The following is a 20417-nucleotide window of genomic DNA, read 5'->3' as shown; positions in this document are numbered from 1 at the left end:
CTGACAAGTGACTCTTCTTCTGTGAATGACATTCTCTATCTCCTAAAGCCCCATAGTCAACAGTGCCCCCATGAGGCACATATTTACCATTACTGTTAAATGAAATGCGGAAGAATCTAGGCGAATGTGAATAGTACACTGGCCAGCTGGGAGAGGCCAATCGTACTCGGGAACGGTTCGAATCAATCGGACCCAGTCTGAATCCGCCCTAAATCACTTACTCCTGCAGTTTCATTTGAGTAGGTAAGCTTTCCCATGTGGATTATATTGATCAACATCAAAACAATTCTCCGAGCTCAAATTAAGTAATTAACATAAATGAACACTAAAGTAAAATATGACATTTTTCAACTTTGTCCTCTTCTACCTGCATCCACTGAACATCCTTCTGTTCAAATTACCTTTGATTTCTGTCTTCAAGGCCTCCATGTTTGTCTGAATGTCTTGGACATGGTTCTCACTAGAATACAGTCTGGTCTGAAGGTCTTGGACGCTAGTGTTCAGTTTGGTCTGAAGGTCTTGGACAAGAAGGCAGTTCAGAAGACAAGAAGGACAGTTAAAGTGAACACATTTAAAAAGGAATAGATATCAGTGAAGTTGACTTCTTGCCTTAAGGCTGCAGCCAACTATACAAAGAACAATGGGCCTCATGCAGCAACCGTTCTTAAGAGGACATTTCTTCTTATACCCACTTAAGAAGTTTTTAAGAAGATTTTGGTATCCATGTTTTCTTAGATGTGATCTGTTCTTAGGTATGAACAGAATCTACGCACACTGAAGAGTGTGCGTAGATGTGACATGTTTCTGCAAAGATAATGTATTCTCGAAGTTTCTTCAATTCTACAGTTGTATAATAGAGGATATACATTGAAATCCTATTTTTATCATATCTTTAGAGCAGTGGTTCTCAAAGTGTGGTCTGGGGACCCCCAGGGGTCCTTGAGGGAGTTCCAGGGGGTCCACAGCAAACGAGGAACAGTTTAACCACTTTAACCCTATTTTATACTTTGTTTGAAAATAGACGATCTACAAGCTCACAACGTGTCCCATTACTGGCCATTTTGAGCTTGAGATCGGCTATTTATGAAACATTTTGCTCAATCTTGAACGATTTTCACTGGCAGAAAATATTTTCAGATGTGGGTCTGCAGCCAAATGCATGTCAATTTGATGGTCCTTGACATGAACATGTTTGAGAACAACTGCTTCAGAGTTTTCAACAGGCCTGAAATTACAATCTAACCCAAACAGACCCGGTTGAGGCCCAAGCCCCATGGGTGCATGGGGCAGCTGCCTATGGTAATTATTATTACCTGGCACACCCCTTCAAGTTACGAGGATTGGGATTCATCATCATAAGAACATGGTTACGAACAATGCTGCCTTTTAAGAACGTTTCATGAAAGGATACATTAGGAACTTATTGCTGCATGAGGCCCAATGTGTTCTGTATGGACACCTCAGTACAAATCTACATAGGGAATTAAATAATACATTAAGAGGCTCGAGATGAGTATCTGAGGTGTTCTGATAGACAATATCAGCATAATCTACAATGGGAAGTAATATTTGAGAAATTATTATTTTCCTCACTTCAAAGGAGAAGCAGTTAATATAAATTAAGGATAAAGTGAACACAAGTTATAATACCTGCATTGTGTCGCTCAGTGGCGTTGAGCCTCATTTCTAGGGTGGACAGCTGAGCAAGGAGGGCTGAAATCATCCCAGCATTAGCATTACATTAATCATAAATACTCATGCAGTTTAAATTTAAACATAACATAGATTTGAGTGGTTAATTTATTTGACCAAATCTTTAAGCTTTTCCTTGTCAATTGGATCAAATATGAACTGCATTTCCAAAACATTATCTATTTTGAATATAATATATATGTTTAAATTACCTTCCTTCATCTCAGTCTGACTGGCGCTCACCTTGACAACTGCAGAGAAATATCAAATACAATGTTGGGAAAAAAAACATCTCAGCCTTTAGTTGTACAAGTTGAACTCCAAAATCTTAGCCTGGCTCCAGCCCCTGAATCGAGCTACGGCCATTTAGAAAAACACGTTCTGAGTGAAACTAACATAATAGTACATAATAGTCCAGTCATCTACTTATATAAATAATAAATACATGGATTTATGTTGTAAAAACATTCAGGTCTGACTCCAATCAGTGTTGTTTGTTTCAAGAGGTAAATAAATGGTGAAGCCACTACTTAGCATTAAGGAGTCAGGGACGAGGTGACCACTTTGTATAGGCCTATATCATTTCCAAAATCATTGTCAAAGTTAAGTATAGCAAACTATTTGACAAAAATACAGAACAATATAATGCTATTGGGTATAATAGTCAACAAAGCAATGTGGCACGTACAAATCTGTGCCTCACACGGCCTGCTGTCTGACCGATAATTGCTCGAGTCGACACACTGCACATATTTACAATTTAGGCATTTAGCAGACACTCTTTATCTAGAGCGACTAACAGTAAGCAAGGAAAACGCAAGGTAATACATCAAATGCATAGAAATAGTAATCTAGGATCATAGGTAAACCAAGAACCTATCATCAGTCTAAACAGTATAATGTAGGAAAAAAATCTATAATCTGTACATTGAAACTGTACAAACATTTAGGTTCCCAGGTCTACAAATGAACCTGGCATCTGTCTCCATAACCTGCTATTTAAATCATTTTAGCCTTTGCATAAGCCTGCAAGGTCGTCAAGGCTAGGGCAAGTGCTACGGGCTAAGGTGGAGTCTGAAGAGGTGAGTCTTCAGACTATGCATGGTGTAAGATTGGGAGTGAGTCTGCAGTTGTAACTGCAATGGGGTGTTTGTTCCATAGTTTGGGATCCAGAAGGGAGAAGAGTCTAGGACGTGTGGAGTGTTGTCCCGGGTGTTTTAGGGAAGGTTCTGACAGCTTCCCTGTGTTAGCTGATCTGAGTGAGCGGGAGGGGTTGTAAGGTTGGATCAGGCTTTCGTTGCTTTGTAGGCCAACATCAGTGTTTTTTACTCTGTGCGGATAGTAACTGGGAGACAATGGAGGGAGCGGAGAGAAGGAGGGAGACATGTGAAAACTTTGGCTGGTTGAAGACCAAACTGCTGTGGCATTCTGGATCATTTGGAGAGACTTAAAGGGCAAGTCCACTTTGGTAAAGGTTTGGGTTGTACAGTAGTTACCTTGCCGTGATGTAACTCCAAAGGTGGACAAGAAATCAAAAATAATTTCTCCAGTGATTAGAAACTGATGATTCAAAATATGCTCCTCATTGACTTACATTGTGCAGTGAAACAGCTCTCAAAGTCACTCTTTTAGCATGTAAACGAACGCAAACAAAGTTGATTCAGACAATGTAGAACATCACCAAACCCAGTACTGTTTTTTTTTAATAAAAAAACAAACTTCTTAATTTTGGCATTTTTATTAGAAGAAAACCCGGATTGGATCCGTGGATCCGGATCTTCAAATTGTAAAATCAACAGGAAGTTAACATTTTTATTATTAAACAGTACTGGGTTTGGTGATATTCTATATTGTCTGAATCAACTTTCTTTGCGTTCGTTTACGTGCTAAAAGAGTGACTTTGAGGATAAGCTGGATAAGGAGCTGGGCTGGTCCTGGGTGAGGATGGGTTTGATTCTTCGAATGTTACAGAGTGTAAACTTACAGGATCAAGTGGCCGCTGCAATGTGTGCCTTGAATGAGAGCTGTCTGTTGAGGACAAGACCAAGGTTTGTCTGAGGTTAGACTATAACAATATGAACTAAGGGGACCTGAAGTTCAGGGAATTCAAATCCACCATCTTGGATTTCCTGTCCCGAATTAAACAGGAAAACGAATGCTATGGGGTAGCAGTGGACAGAGGGTGGGTCCCCCCGCTCCCCCTGCACGTGATTGGTGAATACTTACAGTAAACTCCAACTGTGATTCCAGCCAATACGAGGAGACCTAGCAGACCCACCGCAACCATAGGAAGCCTGGAGCTGCACTTCCTCTCTGGAGATACTGAAGTGACTGAGGAAACCAAGCACAGAGTAGCAGTAAGCTGTGTGTGTGTGTGTGTGTGTGTGTGTGTGTGTGTGTGTGTGTGTGTGTGTGTGTGTGTGTGTGTGTGTGTGTGTGTGTGTGTGTGTGTGTGTGTGTGTGTGTGTGTGTGTGTGCGCACACGTGCGTGCGTGCGTGCGTGCGTGTGCGTGTATGTGTGAAAGCCTCAAGTTGCATGGAAGGTGTTTTACAATAATATAATTGGGGCATCTGCTTTATCACTCTCTCAGCTAAGGGGTCCTTGGCCTGAAAAACGTTGAAGACCCCCGTTCAATTCTGTACCAGTGAGTGCAGCTTAAACAATGTGTTGCACAGATATACTGCAGGTGGGAATTGTAAACAATAGACAGGTAAGATGGTGGACAGTCGATGGTTAGATTGTCTTTTTCTTAGGTTTTTGTTGAATGAATTGTTCCTGAGTTAAATTGTCCCAATTTAAATATAATCCACACTGGCATATCTGAAAGAATAAAACAGAGAGAGAGGGGAAGAGAAGGGGAGACTCATGGACATTTAGTAGGGTACTGGACTGCTGTTATTTTGTCTGACAGGGTGGAAAAAAGAGAGAGGGTAGGCCTATACCTGCACTTCTGAGATTGACTCATTATTGCTTGTCAGTCACTTTCCCTTTGTTGCTGACAGATTGATGTCAGCAAACAGACATGATTCATGTCCGTTACACACAGTGCAAAGTGAATACTTGTCAATTATACTTTTCTTTATGAACTCCTTTTCGTTGCTCATTGTTTGCTAAATGAAGTTCTCTGTGTCGGCAAATCTACGGCAGATTATCTGCGTTACAACTACAGTAGGCCTACTTGCAGCCCCGGCTTAACGGAAGTGTTTTAGGCGCTGAAGCACAGGGCACCAACCTTGGGGGGGGGGGCACCAAACGTTGTGGAGAAAGTGAAAGAAGACAGAACTATTGCCGAAAAGCGGCAAAATTTAGAAGCAGCGGCTGCTGAACGAGCGCTAAAACAGTGAAACCGCTGACAAAACGGTCCCGGGGGCCATCAAACCGGGTCCAAGCACCGGGCACCACGAAGGCTTAAGCCGGCCCTGCCTACTTGGCGTCAGTTTCATCCGACCCGGCATCCACATAAACAAGCTTGGGAGGACGGAGGAGTGTTCAGTCAGTGTGAGTGACTGTTGGGAGCGAGTCTATGACAAAACAAAATGCGCGCACGCAGCAATGCATTCTAGCCTATGCGCTAGCTGCCCGTTGATATTCTAATCTACACCAATGAAACGGGAGATTTACCGAGATATATAAATATAAACCAATAACACATACACTGTAATCACTCTCTCAAAAGCCAGACAATTATGCGTCCAGCCAGAGGGTACACCGGACGGAGGACAGCTGGGTCTAAAACTGGACTGTATGGCCCAAAACCGGACGAATGGCCACCCTAACATGTATTCACTTGTTCGTTCATGTCATTTGGTAAATAAAACGTTTCAATCAATCAATCAATCAATCAATCTCATCGTTGATGACGTAACGTCACATTTAATGCTATATGGATGGTTTTAATAACATCTTACCAAACTGCAGCATCTATGGATGGTTTTAATAACATATCTTACCAGACTGCAGTATATATATGGTTTTAATTATCTTACCAGACTGCAGTATCTATATGGTTTAATAACATATCTTACAAGACTGCAGTATATATATATATGGTTTTAATTACCAGACTGCAGTATCTATATGGTTTAATAACATATCTTACCAGACTGCAGTATATATATGGTTGTAATTACCAGACTGCAGTATCTACTGTATATGGTTTAATAACATATCTTACCAGACTGCAGTATTTAAATATATGGTTTTAATTACCAGACTACAGTATCTATATGGTTTAATAACATATCTTACCAGACTACATCTATATGGTTTAATATCTAACCAGACTGCAGTATCTAAATGGTTTTAATAACATATCTTACCAGACTGCAGTATCTTGTGTGGCTGTTGCTCCTGAGATGGAGTGTTGTTCATGGAATTCTCATAGATGTCATCATCTGTCTCTTCCATCTTTATGTTCCCAGAGTTGAAAACCACAGACATTTCTACCTTTATGACTTAGATTCTAAAGTGGACCACTTCTTTACCTTGTGACTTAGATTCTAAAGTGATACGCTCCACTTCTTTACACACACTGAAAAATATTAAGTGTCATCTCTCTTTTATGTCTTTGCCTTTCTTCCTCTTTTCTGGTGCGTTCCTCCCTCGCGCTTCGAAACACTTTATATGTTTTTTATGTTTGGTTGTTGTTTTTAGAGAGTCCCTTAATTATTAGTATTCATCCAGGATATCTCTGCTGTCCAGCCAGAAACTGCTAACTCCAAAACGCTCATTGTTCAGGAAACGCAAAAACAAAATATACGTTTTTCAGGAAATGAAGAAAACCTTATATTTTTAAAACAAAGCAATACTGCCTCATCAAAGTTGGTATAGTGACTTTATATATTGTCAGATACTTGCATGTGTCATTATATTATCAACACTTTAACCAAATCGCGGGTAAATCAACACTTTACCCAGCGCAAGTGGAGTTAGCAGTTTCAGACGAGCCGAAATCAAGCTGAAGTGGAGTTAGGTGTCCAAACAACAGTAGCTCCACTCGCTGCTGAGGGAGAGGTTTCAAAAGGGTACAAATTCTCAAAAGCTAACAATGGATCTCCAAGCTCACAATGCATCACAACAACGTGTGAATTAATGCCCTGATGCTTCATGCCACTTATTATATAGGCCTACAATAATAAACAGGACTTTAAATATTACAATAACTTCTGCAAAGAGGTAGTAGAATAGCGCGACAGAAATGCTATGAACGCCTTTCTTCTTGTCACATTGCTCTCCTCATTAAACACTTAATAGATTTTAGAAATATAATTACTTGTTTTCATAACATTAGCGTCAGTGCTAAGTTTGATAAACAGGTACACTGCATAGTTTTAACAGACTACGGGGAGCTTGTTTACGTGGTCCTCCTCCTCGTTCACTGCGCAACGCGCTCTACTCATGCTGTTGAAAAGCAGCGCTGTAGAGGAGAGGGGGGAGTTGTTTGTTTTTGACGGACAGTTTGAGGATCCAATGGAGTTGGGAGTTTTCGTCAGAGGCGCTTTTTAATACTTTTCATTGGTTCAAATGTTTTGATATTTTACACAGACCTAAAGGGTGTTCAATAGCCTTGATTTATGAAAAAAAAAAAAAAAAACTGAAAATGGAGTTAGCTGGTCCTGGCTGGACACCGACGATATAATATGTGAAAATATAAGTGTTGTGTTTGTGAATGATCAGGCCATGACACAGTTTGCCAGAGAACTTCACTTTACTTCTAACTTTGAGGAGAGCAGCATAACAACAACAATATGTGAGCACTGGGCAGGGCTGGAGATTTGGGGAACTCGCCAGTTGAAGAAAGGGTAGAAAACAGCAAATTAAATGTATTTTTTTGTTGTGTTTTTCGTTTTTTTTTCCTTCATATTAACACAGTTCGAATGTTGAAGAAGGTTTGTATTGCAAAAGATAGTCGTTTGAGAATCATTAAATGGTTACATTTATATGGCAAAGTAGGCTGCTTTTTTGCACATCTGTGTGTTATTTTTGGGGGTGGAGATCGAGACACTTGGCCGAGATTTGCATTGTGGTTTCGATTGGTCATGGCTAGGCATTGTTCTCCGGTTTCACTCTGAGCACCGCCTATCTTGAGGCCAAGATGAGCCCATCCACGATGAGCCAGTGTTGCCAGGTATTTCTATTATAAGTTAGCCCCCAAGATTTTTATTTGAAAATAGCAGGTCTACAAGCTCACAACGCGTCGCTCGCGATGCGACGCGTTGTGCGCTTGTAGATCTGCTATTTTCAAATAGCCGATGTATACAGTAGGTTTAAAGTGCTCATGTGGCCCATTGTCGCTTCTTTTGGGCTCGTTTTCCTAGACCTGGTTGCTTATTTCTCTAACAGAACTGGCAACTGAAACCGTGGCGTTGCTAAACTTGCTGCTCACAGCGAAAGTCGCTCTGATCTGCTCAGCAGAAAGGATTATTCATTCATTTTCAATGTTACAAAACACCCCAAACCAAAGAAATTATGTTGCTCACATGTTGCAAACACAGCAGCTATGTTACTTGAGTTCAATCAAAGTAAAAGTACAAAAGTATTGGCATCAAACTATACTTAAAGTACCTAAAGTAAAAGTACTAAAATATTTGAAAATAGCTGATCTCAGTTTGGACTATTATAGATAACAAGATTCAAATGGTCACATCTTCTTCAAATGTGTTCCAATTTCAATGAATGATACATTATATTCTGTACTTCAACAATATGTAATAAAATGAAAAATGAAAAATGCCCCCTTGCGGCTTAAAGCACTGTACCCGCTCACATTTCACAACAACCTGAGACTTGAGTAATCGATACCCGAATATCCCCACACTCACAACAATAGGCAAGGCTAAAGGAGCGCAGCACAATCGAACAGAGCAGCAGTCAGTGAGCAATTAGTGAGACATAAATAAAGTTATTGTAGGTACAGTATCCATGTTCAGGAGAGACCAGCCTGCACCGGTGTCCACCAGCAGACGGTTGCACACATCATTGAGGTAGACTGAACATGATTTGAAGGGCACTGCAGCTGAGGTCACATTGTGTATAATGGTGGGACCAGACTGGGAGTCCTGGTCCCCTGGGCCGGCCGGGGCAGAGCGACAGACAGCAGCAAAATGATTTAGCTTACCGCAGTTACGACATGACTGGCCACGGGCAGGGCAGCTCTGGGCTCTTGAGGCATGGAACTTGCATGAGCCAGCCAGCCCCCTTAGGTTAGCCACATATTGGTGTACAGATTCACCGGATAGCTGGCGTTGTTGCCTGAACAAGATGCGGCGGAGAAGAGCACTTTGTGGGGCCGCGAATTTACCCTTCAGTTTCCAACGTCCCGAGCACCCGCTGTCCCTCCGTTCCCAGACAGTGTTGTAGCAGCGCCTTTTTGCGTGCAGCGTTAACACCGGTTAGCCCCGTAGCCGTTAGCAATGTTTCAAACGACTGTTTCCAGCGAGTCCAGGGCACTGGAGGCTCGCCAGGTAATTCCAGGAAGGGGTTGGGTGGTGGGAGAGAAATACCAGCCATCTTCGTCGCCAATGTTCTGTTTGTGAATGATCAGGCCATGACACAGTTTGCCAGAGAACTTCACTTTACTTCTAACGTTGAGGAGAGCAGCATAACATCAACAATATCACAACAACCTGAGACTTGAGTAATCGATCCCCGAATATCCCCACACTCACAACAATAGGCAAGGCTAAAGGAGCGCAGCACAATCGAACAGAGCAGCAGTCAGCGGGCAGTTAGTGAGACATAACAATAAGCTGAAAGAAAAAAAAGAAAGTGGAATCGACTGAAATAGACTTCAATATAACTATGGATCATATTGAATGCCGAAAACAAAGTTTAGTAAGTGTAGCAATTAATCAAAACTAGACCATACCCGTAGGGGAATATGAGCACCCAAAGTGTGCAGTTTGGCTTATGCGCTGAGAACAGACAGTTTATCAGGGATCGAAAGTGAGTTTGTACTGTAGTCGTGTCCCGTCGTGGAGGCACAGAACACACACAAACACCCGTCGGCCGTCGTGAGCGCGCACAAACACACACACACACACACACACACACACACACACACACACACACACACACACCACGGTACATCCATGCGGGCCGTGGCCCGTCGCGAACACACACGGGCGTCGTGCAAAGACAAATGTACATTGTGACACTGCCTCCCCAACGTGCATGCACACGTGTGTGTCGACGCATACACGGCCGCGGACCCAAGTTGAACTTGTGGGGCGATCATCTCCCCCACCCCCCACCCACACACACACACAGAGAGATCGTACAGCGCGTTTGTTTAGATCCAAGTGATTTTCAATGATAGCGGCTACACCAGCCGCGCGGATACGCGAGTCCCCCAAGCAGACTTTTAAAATAGGACTGGATCTAAAAGTGCGACTAATGTGCATCGTGTGTGCGAGAAAAGTCTGGTGTGTTTCCAGAATGTACTCAGAGAGTGGGCGGGGTCTATGGTGTGGAAGGAGGCTGAGGCTAATTGCCATGTAGGCTTATTGTAAGCGCTTTAGGGGCAATATTGGTGGTATTGTGTTTTGGTGTTGGTTGTGAAAGTGCAGGTGGGTGTGGGGACGCGTTGTGAGCTTGTAGATCGGCGGTATATGTGTGAAGGCGCTTCGTTTGGCCTTCTTTTTATAGACCTCGTTGCTTGTAGGGTTCGTTTGGTTTGGCCTTGTTTTCATAGACCTTGCTGCTTGTTTCTCTCGCGAAACCTGGCAACGACGCATGCGCAGTTTGATCAAGAGTCCCAAGAGGGTAATTAGGACTTGCCCCAAAACACCCTCGCCCCCATTTTTCAGGCGGACCAGCGGTTCTTGTATTTACGGGGCCAGGCTGCCAGCATGGCTCCTTTTTGATATTGGCATTATTCTTCTGTTTCTTCTTCTTCTTCTTCTGCCGTTTTTGCCAGTTCTGGCTGAACCGTGCATACGCTTTTTACGAAACTCGGCCATATGATAGATGGTCATGAAAAACTATCAATAAATAAATCTCACAATCTTTCGTCAAAAGGTGGCGCTATAGCACTCAATTGAAAATGCCAACATTGAACAGGTACAACTCATGCCCTGTTTGACTTACAGCAATAAAACTTCAATACACACATGCGTCTACTCATGATGAACAACTTTCACACTCTGACTTTTGACCTCTGACCTTTAGATCTCCCACCATTTTGAATTATATGAAAAACAGTTAAAACCTATCTCCTCCTGGGATTTTTGAGTAATCTGCACGAAACGTTTTACACATGAACTTTGGACCTATGCCGACAAAACGGTGGGACCGGATTTTTTTCTCAGTGAAAAAATGAAGCTTTAATGAGCCAATGAATATTGCAGTTTTATGACAATTATTCATCTGCCCCTAACACATACATGCAGACTCACATTTCTTTGAAACTTTGCGGTAATGTAGAGGGTCATTCCAAATATCACTGAAACCAATCTTACTCCAATTGGTCAAAGGGGGGGGGGGCGCTATAGCGATTTTTTGAAAATGCAAACTTTAAACAGGCAAAAGCCATGCCTCGTTTGGCCGACAGCCATTAAACCTGCTTACACATGTGCCTTGACTCATGAGGAACACATCTACAGTATCACGTTGACCAGTAAGCTCCGCCCTTAGATTGTCCGCAATTTTGAGCAGTTTGAAAAACACTTAAAGCCAGGATTTTTAAGCTATTTGCGTTAAACTGTATCATCTGTGTGATCTCTTTTTTCACAGTGTCTGTCTGTTGGTCCAGTGGCTTCTCGCTTGAGCGCGTGCCTTAAAACCTCAAGGTGCCTCACTTGATGTAGACTTAATTTAAGTTGCATTGCACACAACATGATTGTGTCAATTAATGCATGTGCAATTGTTAAAGATAACCTGAAATGCTTATTTGAGAGGGTATATTTTTGCAATGTATGACATACTTCATTCTGAAAATAGCCGATCTACAATCTCAAAACTTTTCAGATAGCAACGTGTTTCTGAACTTGTAGATCGGCTGCTTTCACTGGTTCACTTTTATCTTCAACAGACAACCTCAGTCTGGACAAAGCTATAGCACTATAGGTAGTTGCAGCCTGTCAATCCGAAGGTTGAGGGTTCGATTCCTGTTAATGGCAATAGGTTGAGATGTCCAATCAATCTATTATGTTTCCATGTCTCTCTCTCTTCAATCTATTCCGTTTCCATGTCTCTCTCTCTCTCTCTCTCTCTTCAATCTATTTCGTTTCCATGTCTCTCTCTCTCTCTCTCTCCAATCTATTTCGTTTCCATCTCTCTCTCTCTCTCTCTCTCTCTTCAATCTATTCTGTTTCCATGTCTCTCTCTCTCTCTCTCTCTCTCTCTCTCTCTCTCTCTCTCTCTCTCTCTCTCTCTCTCTCTCTCTCTCTCTCTCTCTCTCTCTCTCTCTCTCTCTCTCTCTCTCTCTCTCTCTCTCTCTCTCTCTCTCTCTCTCTCTCTCTCTATTCACTGGCCCCGTATTATTGCTGCTTGCAGCTATATTCTTGTATTTGTTTTACTGAGGATAAGGGTAGAAATAGGTTTAGGATTAGGTATAGTTTTACTGAGGTTAAGATTAGGAATAAGGTTAGGGTTAGGCATAGTTTACTGATATGTTTAGGAATACCAGGCGAATACCGCCGGATTTTCCCCGGGACGACTGTGACAGACAACAATCTGGTACCACCCACCCATAAAACAAACATGGGCAAATTCTCCTTCTACAGCACGGCCACCAAGGTATGGAATAGTCTAACCCCATCCCTCAAAAAATGCAGTTCGCTGGGCTCATTTAAAACAGAAACTCATCTTTCTGGAGGCCATAAGAGGAGGTAGTACCAGTTTCCCGGTAGACAGACGACCCCCTCCCCTTTTTTGTACATAGTGGTATTTTTCCTCTGTATTTTTATGTTGATTTTTTAACTGTTTGGTTGCTATATGTATATATAAAGCATAATAAGTTAATTCATTTGAAATTTCCTATACTGTATGCTTCCATTTACCAATGTGGAGCTAATACCATTAGACGGCCCAATCTAGTGGTATCGGCCCAAGGAACCATCACACCAGAAGGAAATGTTTGGATCGGGATGGTGCAGAGGATCTGGTACAGCGCTCAGGTCCTGGACCTGGTGAGACGAAGGAGGAGCCCGGCCAGGAGGCCAACCACAGAGCCTAGTCCCTCCACGTGCCAGAGCCTCCCCCGAGTTCCGGCAGAGTAGTTCTGGAGAAGCGGACTCATTAGCCCTGTCTTTCCCTATAGGACTGACCGTGGGTAGCTACCTGGGACGTAAGTTGGGGCTTGATCAACCCCGGCTGGGTCACCTGGGAGAGGGTGTATGTTGCGAGACCCGAAACACCCTATGACCCCAGGCTACAACACTGATGATACGTCCCAGGTGCATCCATGTGATGTATTCTTTATAGAGAGGAATGCTCCGCCCCTTGAGATGCAGCATCTCATTTTAGAGGGAGTACTATACAGATACCTCCGCTTCGCTGACGACATCGACCTCATGGGGAAAAGCGAGGCCGAACTCCAGGAACTCACCACCAGACTGGAAGAGGCGGCGAGAGCATATGGCATGGAGATAAGTGCAGAGAAAAGTAAGATCCTGGTCAACAGCCACAACCATGTATCTCCAACGAAGATCACAATGAACGGGCAGACGCTGGAGGAAGTAAAGGACTTTAAGTACCTCGGGTCCTATGTGAGTGAAGATGGCAGCTCCACAAAAGAGATAAAAGCAAGAATTGGCATTGCAACATCAGCCATGACGAGACTGGCCAGTATTTGGAAAAGTAACACCATCAGCTTCTCAGTGAAGGTCAGACTTTACAAGTCACATGTACTCTCCACCCTACTCTATGGCTGTGAGAGCTGGACACTCACAGCGGACACTGAGCGCAGGGTACAGTCCTTTGAAAGCAAGTGCTATAGAAGAATGCTACATATTTCATATAAAGAACACCGGACAAATGATTATGTTAGACAGTTGGTCACCACCCATGCTGGAGAACAGGAGCCCCTACTCTCAACAGTAAAACGTTGCAAACTGGCCTGGTATGGTCATGTCACAAGACATACCTCCCTGTCAAAGACCATCCTACAGGGGACAGTGGAGGGGAAGCGGAGAAGAGGCAGGCAGAGAAAGTCCTGGATGGACAACATCAAGGAATGGACTGGCTGCAGCTTCCAAACCCTGCTACGCACAGCAGAAGATCGTGAGCGCTGGAGATCCCTGACTGCCCAAGCATCCACCATGACACCCCTACGGCCCCCTAGGCCATGGGATGAGTGAGTGACACAATACACACACGTACAGATACAGTTAGCTTGCTCACCCTCTCCCACCCACACCCCCAGCCCTCAACTCATTTTAAACAAGAAATGGAGAATACAATACAATGACCTGAATCAAAGTCAGAAAGTACAAGCAGTTTAAAAGCATGAACTGGTTGTTACTAGATGTGAATATAAGGAAGTCCTCAAAAGGCCAAGAGAGGCAACAGACCTGAAAGAAAGAGGAAGATGTTCCAGTCAAATGGAGCTTTATAGAGGAATGACCTGTGTCCAACTTCAGTAAACATTTGAGGAACAACAAAATAGGGATATTGTGTAGCCTTTGTCTGAGTGGATATGGTGATGTACAGTATATGGAACCAGGGACTGTTTCAAATAAGAAGGACAGTTAAAGTGAACACATTTGAAAAGGAATAGATATCAGTGAAGTTGCCTTCTTGCCATAAGGCTGCAGCCAACTATACAATGAACAATGAAGTGTTCTGTATGAACACCTCAATACAAATCTACATTTAGGGAATTCAATTATACAATAAGAGGCTTGAGATGAGTGTCTGATGGTGTTCTGATAGACAATATCAGAATAATCTACAATGGGAAGTAATACTTGAGAAAGTATTATTTTCCTCTCTTCAAAGGAGAAGCAGACAATTGAAGAATAAAGTGAGCAGATATTTAATTACTAAACATGAAGTTATAATAGCCTACCTGCATTGTGACAGCTGATAATGATAATGATGATGATAATGAATTTCATTTGTATAGCACCTTTCCAAACAAAGTTCCAAAGTGCTGCACAGAGCAAGATTAAAAACAACAGACAGCAAAGCAAAACTATTATTTATAGTTATTAATAGAAAAAATGCATGCTTATTAGGGATGTAACGATACATTGTAACAGCGATATTATACACATCACCATACATGGTTGACGATACGATACATGGACAATATTGGTTCATTCATGGCGATACGATACTATACGATTCAATTATTTAAAATCGATACAGTAACTATTTAGCAAAAACAAATATCTGTGTGAAACGTGTGGATAGTGCAGGCTTTTAAGGGAAAAAATAATTATTATGGATTTACATAGGTAAACACAGTGATTCTCTGGCAAATACATGGACATGTATTTGAACACATATGGACAAACCCGCACCTTGACATGAACAAAGATATTACACACATTTATTGATAAACAAAGTGTAGCAATATGTAATGGAAAAGTAATTAAACCCCTCTTTCTCTTTTTTCTTCTTAAAATTGCTAAATACAACGCACAAGTACTTAGTATCGATAAAATCGATTATTTGCATTGCAAAACGATTCGATACGATTATTTGCATTGCAAAATGATTCGATACGATACAAAGTCAAACGATACGATATTTTGCTGTTTGCACATCAATATAGTAGATCGTTGAAAACTAAAATCGTTTTTTCGATGCAGTTACTATATCGTTACACCTCTAATGCTTATTATTAAAAAAACAACATTACAGTGTATACAATCATATAAAACAATTAGGAAAAAGACTTAGTGTAGAGGTGACTTAAACAGAGGCACGGATGGTGCTAACCTTAGCTGCACTGGCAGTGCGTTCCACAGCCTAGGTGCCCTGGCGGCGAAGGCCCGATCACCCCGGGTTACTAAGTGAGTATTAGGGACCTCAAGGAGGGCCTTATCTGAGGATCTAAGAATGCGCTCAGACTTAGGAGGGGACAGCATGTCAGAGATATAAGTAGGGGTCAGTCCATGCAGGGCTTTATAAGTAATAAGTCACATTTTTAAATCACTCCTGGAGCTTCACAGGCAGCCAATGAAGGGCAGCTAGTATGGCTGTGTTATGGTCTCGTTTTTTTGTGTTAGTGAGCAGTCTAGCCGCGAGTTCTGTATCAGTTGCAGGCGGGATGTGACTTTCATCCAGTGTTTAATGTCAGAGAGACATGCCAGAAGGGGTGACAAATTTCCTGAACCAGGTTTGAGAGGAATGTAAAGTTGTCAGCATAGCAGTGAAAGTTTATGTTATGGGTGCGAAGAATGAGGAGATGAGGAGGCCTCTCTGATTGTGACTGCAAAGCTCCGACCCATAAGGTAAGAGCTAAGCCAGTCCAGTGCCACCTCCTTGATACCCACCCAGTCCTCTAATCTCTCAATTAAAATGGAGTGATCGACTGTATCAAACAGAGCTAAGAGCTAAGATCCAGGAGGAATAACACTGAGCAGTCCCCAGAGTCAGCAGCAAAAAGTAAATCAGTAGTGACCTTTAAAAGAGTTGTCTCAGTGCTGTGGAGGGTGCGGAAACCGGATTGAAACTTTTCAAAAGCACTGTTAACATTCATAAATGAAATCAATTGATTAGCAACTACTTTCTCTAAAATGTTTGATAAAAACGAGAGTTTGGAAATGGGTCTATAGTGATTTAGAACAAGGGGATCCAGAGAAGGCTTTTTTTCAGCAAGGGCTGTACCAGGGCACTTTTAAGGCTAGAGGGGAATACACCTGTGGACAGGGAGCAGTTTAAAATTGATAGAATGGAGGGGCCAACGGTTTCTAGAACCTCCTTCAGGAATGTGGTGTGGATGGTGTCAAGTCCTGCAATAAAGACGTTTGAGAGCAATACCTGCCCTTAAATGTATGGATGTTTTATAGACAGACTGTGTTAATCTAGCCTACTAAAGAGATTTCCGGAGGGGGGGGTTACCAGGCTAGTGTTAAATCCTCCGTGCCTGCCAGCTCTGTCCTGTCGGCCATAGCTGATGGCTCACTGGCTCCGTCTGCAGAGAGGATCTGACACTAGACCACAACTCACTTATGTTCAATGTGTGATTTACTGCCTTTTAACGAAATACATCTCCACCATTAATCTATAGCCAACACCATGCAATTATAGTAGCTAATACTGAAAGTAGCAATACCACAATGTAGAAATACTCTGTTACAACTAAAAAGGCCTGTATTTCAAGGTGTTACTTGAGTAAAAGTACTAAATTATTGGAATCAGCATAAAGGGAACAACAAAAAAGAGAACTTTTACTTTTATTTCCCCACATGACACATTAAGGTGTGATACAGTATGTGCTTCCAGTTCAAATCTTCTGGAGGTATAATCAAATGAAGCTATGGGGAAATGCACTTAACAAGAAAGAGAAATGCTACACAATATGTTATTGTTACACTGTAGGGCATGTTCTACCGGGTTTGAAAAAGCAGTAGTCCCTTGTGACCAACTTGTTTATGTTTATCAACATTCTGGTCTTCTATATTTGAAGTGTATTCAGATATCAAAGCTCTAACCTTTGAACCTTGTCTTTTTTTTTTCTTTACATTTTTATCCCACGATTTTGTAACCCTATTTTTAACACCCAGTGCCAATTGTCTATGTAATCCTGGGCACTACCTTCCCTCTGCCAACCTAGGGAGTTCAGGGCCGAGCTTATATCTCCATCAATGCATGAGAGCCAACTGACCATCTTGTCACCTGACAGGGGGGGGTTTCCCTGGTTGGACGTAGCGCGTGGAAGGAACACGTTATTCCAACCAGTTCCCTTCCCCTCCATCAGGCGCCCCGGCTGGCCAGGGGGAGGCAGTATAGTGACCAGGATTACTGCATGTTTTTGTGAGGGTACCTACCCGCTAGGAGACACAGGGAGAACATGCAAACTCCACACAGAAAGGCCCTTTCGCCAACCCCACCTAGGGTATGGGCGCTGATGATGCGGAGGAGAAAAACACCCCCAGCGCCCACAGCATCCCCTGTGGGAATCAAACCCAGGACCTTCTAGCTGTGAGGTAGTCTCGCGTCACCAGACAACTATTCCACAATCTCTGAATGCTATATAGAGTCTGGAACTCCACTTCCCGAAAGCTGTTTAACGGAAGTTGTTCAGACCGGAAAGACATTCGACCAATCACGACGCGGTGCCCGCGGACCTGTAGTCCCAGTGGAAACAGAACCGAGGCGGAAGCATAGTCATAGGAGCGGTAGATAGATTCATGTTATTTGTGCGAGGATTGTTTATCACAGAAAACTGAGAAAGGTATCATGGAATTAACGCCGAAAAAACTGTGAAAGAAGACACTAGTAGACATAAACGATGTTTATGAGATTCGTTGATTCCAGTCGGACTCCTTTGCGCCACTGCACAATGCTAAAACGGAAGTGGGTAGGGGAGGGGCATCCACTTTCCCCTTAAACATTATCAGAGCTTCCGAGTCCAAGACTGTATGCCGGAAACATTTGTAAATTGTGGGAGGCAACAGTCTGGTAACGCGAGACTAGCTGTGAGGCGACAGCGCTACCGACTGCGCCAGGTGACACCGACTGTGATCTGAGCCTGTATGACATGAAGATCAGGGTTGAGTGCCTACAGTTCCCAGCATGCACTGACACACACACACACACACACACACACACACACACACACACACACACACACACACACACACACACACACACACACACACACACACACACACACACACACACACACACACACACACAGAGAGAGAGAGATCAGAGCAGAGCTCCTACCGTTCCCAGCAGGCACTGTGACTCCTGGATGGCTCCATAGCAACCCAGGAAGCCCACGAACATCATGACCGCTCCCACGGCGATGAGGATGTACACACCTATGTTAACGATGAGAGAGAGACATTAATGATGAGAGAGAGACATTAATGATGAGAGGGGGAGAGAGAGAGAGAGAGAGAGAGAGAGAGAGAGAGAGAGAGAGAGAGAGAGAGAGAGAGAGAGAGAGAGAGAGAGGTTAATGATGACCGCTCCCACTCAAGGTAATTAAAAAGAAGGTGCGGTCATCAACATCATTTTCGCGGTATAGCAGCAATTCCAGCTGAAAGAGTCGTCGCAATGTGAAAGTCTCAGTTATCAAGGCACATGTGTGTTTTGTTAAACGTTTTTTTACTTTTTCTTAGCAGTGTATAGCTGACCTTTGATCAGAATTGTATTAATTTCACTGTTTTATTATTATTATTTTGTTTGTTTTTAATGTAGCAATTTGAGATTTGGTTCAAATATAAAGTGTGTTACAAATACAATGTATTATTATTATTATTATTGGCTCTCATTTGACTCCAATGTATTTACCAAACTTCCGGTTCCAGTTTCGCCTCCCATGCGCGTCATTGTGCATTGTGAGCTTGTAGATCGGCTATTTTCAAATGGCCGAAATGTATATGGGGTTAAAGTGGTTAATGTATTTTTTGTAATTATAATCCAAATCTACAAAGTAGCCTATCTAGTAACTAAAGTTTTTATATAAATGTAGTGGAGTAAAAATACAATATTTGGATCCAAGATGTAGTGGAGTAGAAGTAAAATGATCGGAAATTGGAAATACTCAAGTAAAGTACAAATACCTCAAAGTTGTACTTAAGTAAATGTACTTAGTTACTTTCCACCACTGCCTGTAGGCCTACATTAATGGTTTGAGGAAGAGATGTCAGTGTGTGTAAACCACCACTGGGGGGCAGTGTAAACTTGTTTTTATACCAGGACCCCATTTTAATGAAAGTGTTCTGATGACTGCACACTTGATTTATAAATGCCATTTCAAAGTTGAAATAAAGCATATTTTAAAATGAGAACATTGGTAGCCTTGGAATGTTTATCAGAAAATGCATTTAGGCTACAACAATGTGATTCCTGCTGATAAAGTGTCTTATCAAAGTAGTTTAAAGGGACTACACCATGAATTTTAACTTTTTTTGGTCTCCCCTACCTCTCTTCTATCCCCAAAAATACCCCAGTTTGAACACTCAGGCTTTCACAGCAAATCTGGGGTTTTCTGTAAATTGGTCTCAAAACAGGCCAAACTGATTTGCACCCTGACGTGCAATACCTGGGTCACTATTGGGGGTCACTATTTTCCTGCACTGTGCTTGATGGTGGAATATCAGAGTTCACGTCACCATTCACGTCTGAAACAGCCAAGCAGCGTGTCTTTTTAGATACTTTGATTAGTTATTGACACACACACACACACACACACACACACACACACACACACACACACACACACACACACACACACACACACACACACACACACACACACACACACACACACACACACACACACACACACACACACACACACACACACACTGCACGTGTGGGTTTGTTCACACAGCAGGGGAGATTAGTGGCTGTTTGTCTCCATAAGCTTGGAGTAGTTTAGTCGACTGATGGAGTAGATTTGTTTATTTGTTTATTATAATAGCATACGATACAATATGCCTTATTGTTCTGATCGGGAGGCTTGTCTTGGAACTGAAACGCTGCGAGGCAAGGCCAGGCTGTTTGTATTGTAGCACATGATGTCAGCAACAAGATCATTAAACGTGCTTTACACTAAACATTGAACCATAAGACATTAAGATCCTGTCACAGACCC

At 42.5% G+C, this 20417-nt stretch overlaps 1 protein-coding gene across 1 annotated transcript; it reads right to left on the bottom strand.

Moving 5' to 3' along the window:
* Positions 1-274: 274 nt before the first annotated feature.
* On the bottom strand, positions 275-6192 carry LOC311047752 (uncharacterized protein). Its single transcript, XM_084060593.1, has 5 exons — positions 6013-6192; positions 3919-4023; positions 1905-1943; positions 1651-1713; positions 275-518 (listed from the first exon to the last, which is right to left on the bottom strand). The coding sequence occupies exons 1-5, from the start codon at positions 6131-6133 to the stop codon at positions 364-366; spliced, it is 483 nt and encodes a 160-aa protein (XP_083916719.1). The 5' UTR covers positions 6134-6192; the 3' UTR covers positions 275-363.
* Between the last annotated feature and the right edge of the window lie 14225 nt (positions 6193-20417).

The sequence above is a fragment of the Gymnoscopelus microlampas genome (genome assembly GCF_963454915.1).
Source record: "Gymnoscopelus microlampas genome assembly, chromosome: 6".
Classification (NCBI taxonomy): Eukaryota; Metazoa; Chordata; class Actinopteri; order Myctophiformes; family Myctophidae; genus Gymnoscopelus; species Gymnoscopelus microlampas.
The sequence above is the reverse complement of the archived record's forward strand: the minus strand, read 5'-3'. Positions and strand labels throughout refer to the sequence as shown.

Bases quoted from the DNA above. Each gene is read 5' to 3' on its own strand.
- LOC311047752 (XM_084060593.1), bottom strand. From the start codon at position 6,133: ATGTCTGTGGTTTTCAACTCTGGGAACATAAAGATGGAAGAGACAGAT. The intron at 1,714-1,904 runs GTAATTTAAACA...GGATGATTTCAG, and splicing joins TCAGACTGAGATGAAGGAAG to CCCTCCTTGCTCAGCTGTCC. The intron at 519-1,650 runs GTATTATAACTT...TTCTTGTCCAAG, and splicing joins CACTGAGCGACACAATGCAG to ACCTTCAGACCAAACTGAAC.